The sequence below is a fragment of the Sorex fumeus genome, unplaced genomic scaffold (genome assembly GCF_029834395.1).
Source record: "Sorex fumeus unplaced genomic scaffold, SorFum_2.1 ptg000018l, whole genome shotgun sequence".
NCBI classification, from domain to species: Eukaryota; Metazoa; Chordata; class Mammalia; order Eulipotyphla; family Soricidae; genus Sorex; species Sorex fumeus.
In genome coordinates, this window is record NW_026606075.1 from 34,522,177 (window position 1) to 34,534,695 (window position 12,519).

A 12,519-nucleotide genomic window follows, 5' to 3' on the forward strand; every position below is an offset into this window, starting at 1 on the left:
CACTACCACCTAAGTCACATTCCAGGCAGGAAATCTCTTGAAAGAACCTAGTGTATCAAAGTTTTATTTACCAAGATGTCATTTATATTCACAGCAGTATAGCTTCATAAAGTCAAAATGTTGAGTTTCACCATCTAACATTAACTAAAATTAAACCAAACAAACTTTAGTCATTCTATCTTGGAAATGCAAGCTTGATAGACAGCTTTAGGATGGCACTAACAAGTCTAACAATGATCTAATGAATGAATAAATCCTCACAATATCTCTATAATTAACTTTGGAAATATAAAAAAATAAAGAACTAGATCAACATACATTTTTACAAGAAAAGAAAAACAATTAGAACTAGACATACAACTAAGCACTCCTTAACTTATTTTTTGCCTACTTTTTACTAACTGCATTTACCATATTGTCTACTTATGAATTTTTGTTGATTGCAACTTATCTTTTCCATAAGAGAGAAGCATGCTTACCATTTTCAAATGCAGTTTTTTTCCTATGAAGGCTATGTTTATTTGAAATTAATGCAGAGCTCAGAATTTGACTAGCTATGCAAAAAGCTTAGAATTTGAATAACTATACAAAGAGTAGTGATGAAATTAAAATGAATTGTATGTAATGTACTGGAAGCTGACCTGAAAGTCTCTCACATGTAGTACATGTACTCTTATCATGAAACTACAGACCCAGACCCAAGGTGAAAATTTTAATTGGTCTGATCAATTTTGTGTGACCAATCTCTATTCTTGCCACCTGAAAATAGTTGATTCTCCAGTAGCAATAATGACAATGTTAATGATATATATTTAAAATACTTAAAGTGCAGGACACATTTTTATTATTTTTAATATTGACAACAATTCCATGGGCTAGGTACTGTCTTAACTATATTTTACAGATGAGGAAAATAAGACTATAAAATACATGTCACAGCAGTATAGTAGCAGAGCATGGATTCTAGTCTCAGGTCTTTCTGATTCCAAAACTGAAAACTTCCCTCTCTAAAGCCTCTGATCTTGCTTTATCTTCAGATGAAAAATTTTGCAGAGAAAAAGAAAGCCAATTTTCATTGTCACTGGAATAAATTGCGTCACTGGACTTAAGATTAATGCTGACAATGTACTTGACTAGTGCTAAGAGGATTTTTACATATCTTACTATAACAGTTTGTCATCTCAGGAATCACAACAAGAAGGCACTGTGGACATAAGGTAGAATGAAGAACATACAGTCGCATTGCAATTATAAAACTGGTAAATCTCTTTAAAAAAGAGTAAATATATTTCTATTTTTACATATTTCATTGGGCATTATGACTGTGGGATGAGATCATATGTAAGCAAGCTTTATTTAGGGTTTTCTTGGAGGGGTGGTGCGAGTAGCACTGTAGCACTGTAGCACCGTCCTCCTGTTGTTCTTCAGTCTGCTCGAGCGGGCACCAGCAACATCTCCATTGTGAGACTTGTTACTGTTCTTGGCATATTGAATACGTCACAGGTAGCTTGCCAGGCTCTGCCGTGAGGTGCTAGTATATATGACTAAAACATTACCATTACTTTTCATTGATGTATATCAACCCTAGATGATGGTTGGCAGAACCTTTTTTGGCAGACTTTCTTATGTGGCAGAAGGGGACATCAGAGAGGATCAACATTCTTTTGTTTTTGTTTGTGTAAATATCAGAAACACGGATAGAATATCTACAACCTTGATCTTAACACTAAATTTTACAACTACTCTCATCAAAAGGATCCAAAATAAAATCTACATCCTGTCTAGCCAGCAGGATAAAACCAAAGTTGCTCATAGACTTTTAAATAAATCTTTTAAAAAAAAACAGTGGAGGGGGGAGAAATGTTGTTCAAATGATAGCATAGACATATCCAGAAAACTAGATCCACGATGATCTCGTCAAACTCTGGCTGCAAAAGATATGGGATCCTTGCCCAGGGGCTCAGCTCCACAAATGTTCCATGTAAGTATGGGAACTGTTCCATGCACATTTAGCAGATGGAGTAGGAAATATGGCCAAAAAATTAAAAACTGATCTTTGCGTGAGTCCTGGGGGGTCTGACATCGCTATTACAGCTATTGGATGTTTGCCTGAATAAGCCATTCAAGGATTGAATAAGAACCATATGGTCTGAATGAATGTGCTCAGGGACAGTAGCATTAACCAAAGGAGGAAATTTGATGAGCCCAGACAATGTGCTGGTGTTGTGTATCCATGGGTCAAACTCCTACAAATTAATCAATATGATTTCAGCCAAAAGAACTTCCCTTTGACATGGCATTAGCAATTGCCCTTGAGACAGGAGTAGGAGGGATGCCATGTTTGATAAAATAGTAAACAAGGATTTAGATAGTAAATCTCCAATACTAGTGTTGACATTGTTACTGAATAGGATATTAAGGCTAATCAAAACCCAATCCTTGCAAGATCAGATGGTGACCACAAAGAAGATTTCAAATACTTGGTTTGTTGCCAAAAGATTCCTATAATGATTCTACAAGACCCAGTTAGAAATATAGTCAGTATTTGGGCTTACATGTATATGACATTGATTCCTAATATTTTTGAATGGTAAATAGGGCTGGATTAAAATAAGATTACTATATGCTCTTCTGGTTATTTGCAGCCTTATATCTTAATGTATACTATAGTGTGTTTTGACTGGATCCCAAGCTATAAACACAGGAAGTGAAGAAATAGTAGTTCTTCCAAATGTTCAAGAAATTTAAATTCTATGGGATGACAAGTTCTGGTTTAGAACTTGGGCTAAAATTAGCTGTAGCATTCCTGCACCTGCAGAGTGGAAAGATAAGACTTTCAATAGCACTGGCTCAAACCCGTAGCTTTTCTGACTTGGGTAGAATGTTCTATACTGAATCACCAATACCACTTCCTTTAAGATCTTAGGATATCCTTAGAGCTCTCATTCCAGATGCTGGCTTGACCCCACAGTGGCTACCATAGAATATCTTCCATAATAGTATCCTGAAAGGGTCCTAATTTGGAGGAAATTTAGAAAAAAAATTATTTAAAAAAATTTAGAAAAAAATTAATATTACATTTACTCATAGTGAACATTTCCTTTATGGAATTCTGACAAATTCTTAAAGTTAGATAGTTTGCTTTATAACATATCTTGCAAAGTAGTTTAGTATCAAGAGATGGTTTTTTTAAGAGATGATGTTTTGTGATGAATAAGTGTTTCATAAGAAAAATTCTAAAGCCCCTTTGTAGATTGTCATCCTTCTAGGTAGTTTTAAAAGTTTATTTTTTGGGAGAAATTTTAGAATGAGTGTGAAAAGTAAAAAGTAAGAATTGATAATGAGTTTTTATTCTCAAAATGTAAGGTTGAAATTATTTTGTTATTTCGAATCTAGTTAAATGCAACTAAATGGGGGAAGGGGGTTGGTTGGAAATCAAATGTATCCAATAGAGATAATTTGGCTGAAATAACAAATATTTAGAAGAGTCAAAAAATCACTATATTGAATGTATCTTTAGAATAAAGATTAGAAATTGATTTTTCTTATTCTCCAAGTGAATTTCTATGCCTGTGGAAAAGGGACTCTTAGAGGTGAAAGAACTGAAATCAGATTTGAAGGGAGTATTATAGGATAAAATCAGAAAAGAAAAAGATTCCTCACAACTCATGTACTTAAAGTTGCCTTATTTGATGGTACAACCTTTAATTGGGGTCCTCAACATATTTTACAAAGAAGTTTATTAATTTTATTTAGTCCTTCCACTCCCCTTTTTCTTTGTTGTTGATGATGATGTTATTTTTATGGTGACCAGAAGTAACTATGCACTTGGCCTTAGTGCTCAGAAAGGCTGTACTCCTTCGGTTGTGAGCTTGCACACAATGTTAACTTGACAAGCACACTCTTAAGTTATGGCACACAAATTACTGTGTCGTATTTGCTGGGGCTCACTCTAGTGCTCACACATGTACCTCAAAACATTTATTAAGTTAGTTGATTTTCTTAAGATCATATGCTTCACAAAGATACTACAGTAGGAAGAATGAAATAATAAATGCTCCAAAGATCCTCTACTATAGTAAGGTCAATTCAAGGAGTTGGGTAAACTAAACAGAATACAAACAAAACAAAACAAACAAACAAATAAACAAAACCCTTCATTTTGTCAGAGATCAACATCAAATCCACCTTTGAAAGTGTTTTCTTTAAAAGTATGTCTGCATAGAACTAATGTCTAAGCTTAGTCTAACCCAAACCATATTGAAATAAAAAATTAAAGAAAATAAATGCATTATATACTTTGACCAAAGATGATAGTGTGAGAACTCACATTTATACAGCAGACTACATGCTGACTGAAGCTGCTCCTACAGAGACTGAAGTCATCTTGCAACCTAAGTAAGTTGTTAAACTAGACATTAGTCTTTGTCAACAGTTAGGTGAAGAATTCTTACAGTGTGGTCATTTTTTTCTTCATTATTCACTCAGTAATCTTTACTATTTAGCTCTATAACATAATCACTTTGTCGAATTCCATGGAATAAGTATAATTGATTGCATGAATTTAGGTAGTAAAAGATTCTGGCTAACCATTAATGAAATGGTACGAATGTTAATTAATGATAAGAACTGAGCAACACTTTATAAACTGAACATTCTATTTATCTTTTACTGTAAGATTAAATTGTAGGGACAAGGGAAATGGTTTAGTGGTAGAGCACATGCCTTACATGTGTGAGACTCTGAGTTTCATCCTCAGCACTATGAAATAAATCAAAACTAAAAAGGGTGATTCGGTTAGGGATATGTCTTAGTAGAAGAACACATGCTTTGGATTGTGAAGTGGTGGGTTCAGTCCTCAATAATGCACAGAAGAAAAAAGTAAAAAATTCAAAAAAAGACAAATTTGTGGCCTCTTTTTCTAGCTGACATTTTGTGAACACCCAGGAAATAAGCATAAGTTATTGTCAAATACTTGGGTACCAATATCTTTCTATACTCTTGTGACTTTCACAATTATTTTGTCCCTTTAGAAAAAATGCAAATGTGACCTCTTTTTCTCAGCAATTATGAATAGCCAGGAATCTATAATAATAAAGGACTGTGCACTTACAACTGTTTTTTCCCATTTTTTTCAATTCTAACGTTATTTTATATTTTATACAAAAAAATAATCTAGTAAAGTATGTTAGAATGTTCCTTAGTATCCTCAAACGTGGGCTGGAAAAATAGTACAGTGGGTAGGGTATTTGCCTTGCATGCAGCTGACCTGAGTTCAATCCCTAGAATTCAATATGGTCCACCGAGCACCTCCAGGAGTAATTCCTGAATGCAGAGCCAGGAGTAACCCCTGAGCATCACTGTGTGTGACCCCAGAAAAAATCCTCAAATATATTATCATATTGTCCAACTAATTTTTTCCCGCTTTTTTGTATTTTTAGATAGGTAATCCTTTTTTTTGTGCCAGTAAATAACCTCTTTTGCATGTTAAAAAGCTAGATGTAAGTGATTTTATAAGATAAATGCAAAAATCAAACTTGAGTATTATTTTAAATCAATAATGGTAAGTTTGAAACTTGAAAAACTAAACAGATTTTAAGATTTATAATTTTTTTCTTTTTCGGCCACACTCGGTGATGCCCAGGGGTTACTTCTGACTCTGCACTGAGGAACTACTCCTGGCAGTGCTCAGGGGACCATATGGGATCTTGGGAATTGAACTCTGGTCGGCCACATGCAAGGCAAACACCCTACCCACTCACTGTGCTATCGCTCCAGCCCCAAGATTTATAATTTTTTAAACAAAATTGTTTCCATTAATTAAAACCAAAGAAGAAATCAATAATTTTTAAAAAGCTATTCTCATAGTAAGAAAGGCACAGATATAAACGTTTTTCTACATAGCTACTTGTAATAACAACAACAAAAAAATTGTAAGGCCAGATATTTTGGCCAGTGCTGTGACTTTCATATATGTGAAATAACAAAATTGAAATATCATCATACAGATGGTTGACCCTTAAGGCCAAATAAGAATATAGTGGCAGATGAATGTTATTAATATAACAGTTTTGGAGGTTTTTATTTGTTTGAGGGGGGTCACAACCTGCAGTGCTCAGGGCTCACTACTGACTATGCTCAGGGATCACTTCTGGCAGAACTCACAGGACCCATATGTGGTGCCAGAGGTCAAACCTCAGTGGGCCGTGTGCATCCTACCTGCTGTACTACTGGTCTGACCTCTAATATAATATTCTTAGCATTAGTTAAACTATTAAACTTAGGGCCAGATGTTATCCCTATAGTCATTCAAATTTTGACTTTCTCTTGCCTAATTTTTTTGGGGATGGGAGGCAATACCATATTGTGCTCAGGCTTATTCCCAGCTTGGTGTAAAAGGCTGCTCCTGGTGGTAGCTGAAAGATCAATGATGCCAAGAATCAAGCCTGCCTACAAAGTGTACCTTTCAACCTGTTGAGCTCTCTGGCCTTTCGCCTAATGTTTATGAACAAATGATTGGTCTGCACCAATGGTTTAGTACATGCTTTATATATGGGTGTGAGGCCCTGGATTTGATTACTAACACATGCCAAATTAATTAGTTAAATTAAATACACAGCAAGGAACCAAAGATGAATTTGACTTTTTTTTGGGGGGGTGGTTGAGGTGGGGTTTGAGTCATACCCTTCTGTGTTCAGGGCTTCCTCCTGGCTCGGTGCTCATAGATTAATTCTGGAGGGACTCAGGGTACCATATGTGGTTCTGGGGATTGAACCTGGGTTTGTTGCATGGTGTGAAAGCAAAAGCCTTGCTTCTCACATGTGAAGTGTGCACTCAGTCTCTGTAGTTATCTTTCCGGCCCCAAATTTGACTTTACTCTTCAATACAAGTTCCCTCCCGATATGTAGTAATCAAAACAGTATATCTATATATCATTTATGTATTCAGCAACTTTGGTTGCATATGCTAGGCCTTGTTCTAGGCATTCAATACTTCCAATAGAAACTTCTGTGATCATGCAACTGTTTTACATCTGCTCTAACATGGTACCCGGTAGTTACATATGGCTATGGTACACTAGAAATGTAGCTATGAGTCTGACAAAGAGAATGTTTCTTGAAGTATCATGATTTACTATACTTTTCATGATAGGGTTTCATGTATACAAAGTTCTAACACCACACCCTCCACCAAAGTGTTCCCTTACCTCCACCATTGTTTCGGTGTCACCTCTCAACCTCTCCCCTGACCCATATACCCATGGTAAACATGTTTCTATAGTCCAGTTCTCAGGTTCTTTTGTCTTCAGCCATTTGTTATTCCCATAATATGTTTCTTTATATGTCACAGATGCAAGAGATTTGACTTTTTTGGGGGGGGAGAGGGGTTCTGTATCCATCCCTCTTCTTCTGGCTGACTTCACTCAGCATGATACTCTCCAGCAAATTGCCATGATTTTCTTTTTTCTTGTTGAAAAAAAAAAGAATTTTAAATTTAAATTTAATTTTTAAGTTGCCATGTGTGGCCCTCAAGAATTTTTTTTTAACATATGAGAGGAGTCAATAAAGAATTTTTCTGAAAAATAAATACAATAATTTAAATTAATGTTATGCCAGAAGAGGAAATTTAGATGGGATATTTCACGACATCATATGACATCCAGGGTGGTGGGGAGCCACTTTAGAGGCAGGGTGGCCCAGGAAAGATGCTATGATGAAATGACAATTAATCTGAGCTTAAATGATGAGAAGATAGTAATATAAGGAACTGGGAGAATAAAACGATTTCCAGAAGGATCATCAAATGCAAATGCCCTAAGGAGGGAATAAGCTTTATTTGAGGGGAAGCCTAGTATGTCTAGATGAGGTGGGGTAGGGAGACAGAGAGAGGGGAGAGAGAGCCCTCTGACTATCCCATTAGAGTGCTATAGTGAAAACAGTAGAGAAGGTGAAAGGTAAAAGAATTCAAGATAAATAAAATAAAGTCATCACATGGCATAATCATTGTACGCTTCAATGTACGGTTGAATTTTTATTTAACAATCTAACATTGTTGACAATCAGCATATTAATGTTCCCTACTGCTACAGCTAAAAGCAAATGTCTTCCTATTATTTTTATTTTTGTTGTGTGAAATTTAAGCAAAGTATGTGCCTTGCCACCAAGCTACATGCCTGGCCCCATTCAGTGCCTCTTGTATCATTACTGTGGTTTGTGCAAGTTCGATAACTCAGAAAAATGCACCCATGAAAATTTAGAAATATTTAATTTTTTTCATTTTGCAATATTCTGCAAATAAGATTTATCATGTTTGAGTTATGAGCTGATTATGTGATGTCTGAGTCTCGATAAATTATTCCTGGCTTTCTACTTATATGCAGTATGTGTGGTTTATTGCAGAGTAAAGCTGAAAAGAATTCCAGTACACACGTTCATGCAGGGGCCGAGCACACGGCTAGTCAGTGTATATAAGGTTTTTCTGTACCCAGTCCCTAGTGTCTTGGCATTACTTTTATTATGTCTGCAGTACTCATGTAGATGAAATGCCACAACACATTCTTTTACTATTGTAGCCTCAACCGGCATTTTTAAACTTTTCTTTTTTTTTCAGAAAAAGCAATTACCATCATAAAAATTCCTTACTGAGGAACTTTCCATATTGCGTTATCATTCCATGAGTCTAATAATAGTGGAATATAAAGAAAAAATTAATACTAAAATATCTAAAAAAGATTTTTGAGGTCTCCATAATGAGAAACACTAAAAATCTAGAGAAGGAGAAATGAGGAAAAAGAAGCTTAGCTGGATTTTTTAAGAACTCCTGGTAAATGTTAAGAGATTTATAAGTCGTTGCCTGGCTAAACACAATTTGCAAATCACATGCACCTTTGTCCATTTATAAACACAGTTAAAGAACCATTGTCTATTATCTCTTGGGGAAATGCTAATGTCTATAATTTGTCATTGCCTAACCCTTATGTATTTCTATATTGATAGCTCTATCTGTCTGAAAGCTAATTCTGTGTTTTCTGTGAAATCTTGCAGTGGTGCTATCAGGGAGATTGTGTTCCTTTTGGCACTTGGCCCCAGAGTGTAGATGGAGGCTGGGGTCCCTGGTCGCTATGGGGAGAGTGCAGCAGGACCTGCGGAGGAGGCGTCTCCTCGTCCCTGAGACACTGTGACAGTCCAGCGTAAGTAGCTAAAGTAAGCCCAAGTCAACAAAAAGACACTGTTGGAAATGATTCAAAGCTGTGTGGTTGTACATGTTATCTGTATGTTGGTTTCACTCATGAGCCAGGTGTAGGCACAGGACAGCGGAGGAGGCGTGGTAGGGCTCCTTTTCTTTCACCCCCTCTGCCCATACAATTGAAGAAAGAAAAACAAAGAAGAAAACCAAGCATCTATTGCCTGTCTAAGTCAGATTTTTCATGTAGGAAGAGTTATATAGAGTTTCTCTTTCCCAAACTATTGAATTATGGATAAAACCAGGGCTAGTCTTTGCTATATTACCTGTATTCCCAGGAAACCTAAGGTCTTTTCACATGTCACATAAAATTATTACTGCTATGTTAGTATTAAAAGGACCAATGAGAGCACTTCAAGGATTGAAATGCCTTGATTCGCATCACAAATCACAATGAAAAGAATACTGCCCATGTGTTAAAATAGTTTCCATTCACACACTCCCATTAATCATCTCTCAGAGCTGCCACTGCTTTTTCTCCTGACTGTCCTCTGCAGGTCAGACTACTGTCCCACTTTTCTGCTTCTCTGGAGCTTAGCCAGCTCCATCGATTTTCTTTGCTAGCTGTATTGCTGTCTGCTACCAGTGCCCAGCACACTTCTGGTTGGAAGTGCCCAGGGCCACTCTTCTGGTTGGACTTTCCTCTTCTCCCAGAAACTACATTGTGCCGGGGCTGGAGCAATAGCACAGTGGGTAGGGCATTTGTCTTGCATGTGGCCAATGCAAGTTCGATTCCCACCATCCCATATGGTCCCCTGAGCACCGCCAGGAGTAATTCCTGAGTGCAGAGCCAGGTGTAACCCCTGTACATCGTGGAGTGTGACCCAAACAGCTACGCGGTGACTTAGCTGCTACATGTCAATGTTGTGTTGAGGAACAGTGTTGCTTAGGGGCAACACCTGGCACTGTGCTCAGAGCCACTTCCTAAGGTACTGTGGGGACCATATGTAGTGCAAAGATTTAAGTTGGGGTTAGCCACATACAATGCCAAGTGCCTTGGCCTTTGGATCCTGAGCTTCCCCCTTTCGACTGGAGCTCAGGTTGACAGTCTGTTTTCACAATCAAAATCAACTGCGGAATGATGTCATGCGATCACTTCCGCTTTCTTTTTTTTAGCCTTCTGGGATAAACATTGCTTATCTATCTCATTTTCATTTAGGATTCCTCTCTTGGGTTCTTCTCTCCATGTACCTCTCCTTCACTCTTCAGCTTAAAGTTGCTTCCCTTTATTTTAGTTCTATGTTCCCCTTTTTCTGTTTTTTTTTTATCAATTTTTATCCTCCTGCTAGAAATAAGTTATTTCACTGATTCATTGAGTCAAATGATTACTTAGACTTGAATTTTTTAAATAATTACAGAATAATTTTAAATTTAACTGCAGATTCCTATAAATTAATTACTAAAAAGATCAAATCCTAAATAACATTCAGTTACTTAAGTGAATGACTTGGATCTCTCTTGAAACAAGTTAAATTCTTTGGATTAAAAAACAGTATCCTCAAATAATAGCATATAGCTTTCTATACATTACTTACTTAAAAAACCCAATTTGCACAAATCAAATATTTGATGTGTTTTTACATTAATAGTTGCGTATAAAGTTTTTTTATTCTGCAACGCCATCTAATTTTTAGATTTAATTTTTGAAACTTTATGATACTGAAATTCATTTCTGCATTATTTGCTTTAAACTGAAGCTATTTCCAGATGGTTATTTGTATCCTCTCCTTGTTTTCAATCTGATAAAATGTAAATGCCCCATTTTCTACTTGGTAAACATACAACATCAGTTAACCAGTTTTGTTGACTATGATTTAAGTCACTTTTATTATAGAAAATGATTTTTAAAATGCATTGTGTTGAACCAAACACCTTACTATAATTAGAAAATAGGTTAATTTAATTGCACTTTCCTTAAGAATGCAAATAATGGCAATTAAGTCTTGTAAAGTTATGGATAGTAAATGTTCTTGATTTTTGTGTTCAACAACCGTAATAATTCTAGAAATTACCAGCATGCTGATTAATTTAGTTACTAATAAAATGTCATGATTTGTATTTCTTAAGTGTTTTCATCAAGCAATGTATGTACCCTTTATGTAGATAGATATTATATTCACATATTCAACACAATGTATTTTCAGACCTTCAGGAGGTGGAAAATATTGCCTTGGGGAAAGGAAACGATATCGCTCCTGTAACACAGATGTAAGTAAAGCCAAACTTTGTTATGCAAGATTAGATTATGGTTCTCCCAAAGTAAGGGAAAATTAAAATTAAAACCTATTTGTTCAAAAATTCATGAATGAAGATCATGTGATTTTTTTCAAACCTTTTTTAGTTAATGGAATTGGCCTTAAGTTCTACCGTTTGCATTAACAAGGGTCAAGAGGAAGCATGAAGAACTAAGACAATCTTCCCCAAAGGAATCAAGAAAGAACTACATATACACTGAGTGTACTGGCCCTTCAACAGTCTGCTTTGCTATCTTAAGACATTTAAATGGCTCTTCTATTTTTGTTTTGTTTTTTGTTTGGATGGGCTGGAGTGATAGCACAGCGGTAGGGTGTTTGCCTTGCACGCAGGCAGCCCGGCAGAGCCGGGTTCGATTCCTCTGACCCTCTGGGAGAGCCCGGCAAGCCACCAAGAGTATCTTACCTACATGGCAAAGCCTGGCAAGCTACCCATGACGTATTCAATATGCCAAACACAGTAACAACAAGTCTCAAAATAGAGACGTTACTGGGCCCTCTTTGAGCAAATCGATGAACAAAGGGAGGACAGTTTTGTGTGGATGACACCTGGTGGTGCTCAGGGTGTACTCCTGGCTCTGTGCCCAGGGATTACTTCTGGGGGACCACGGGGGACCATATGGGATGCCAAGAATTGAGTTCCTACCTGCTGTACTATTGCTCTGGCCCTTCTGCTATCTTTCATAAGACCCCTAGAATTAATCATATTACTCCTTTGTGCCATTTTTATTTACCACTCAACCTCCAGACTCCCTCCACAAGAACATATAGTTCGATTATATGTTTCCTATCTTCATACAAATACCAAAACTTCTTTGTGTCCTAAAATTCATGGATCTATCATGAGCAAAATATCTTAGATTGAGATCTTTCTGAATTTTTCTGTTACTGTTGTTGCTCTTGATCTAACGGAAATGGACTCTTCTCCAAAGATACAGTTTCCTCAGTTTCCACCTATAATTCATGAAATATGTTTTCCCCCTTACTTCTTAAATATCCAAATATCTGAACCTGAAAAATTTTA

The 12,519-nt window shown here is 36.4% G+C and overlaps 1 protein-coding gene across 1 annotated transcript in view; it reads left to right on the forward strand.

Moving 5' to 3' along the window:
• Positions 1-12,519, forward strand: part of ADAMTS6 (ADAM metallopeptidase with thrombospondin type 1 motif 6) — a 312,693-nt gene that overhangs the window by 188,851 nt on the left and 111,323 nt on the right. Inside the window, exons 13-14 of the mRNA XM_056112563.1 lie at positions 9,045-9,190; positions 11,388-11,451. Of these exons, the coding sequence (XP_055968538.1) occupies positions 9,045-9,190; positions 11,388-11,451 (210 nt within the window). The remainder of the gene's footprint in view (positions 1-9,044; positions 9,191-11,387; positions 11,452-12,519) is intronic.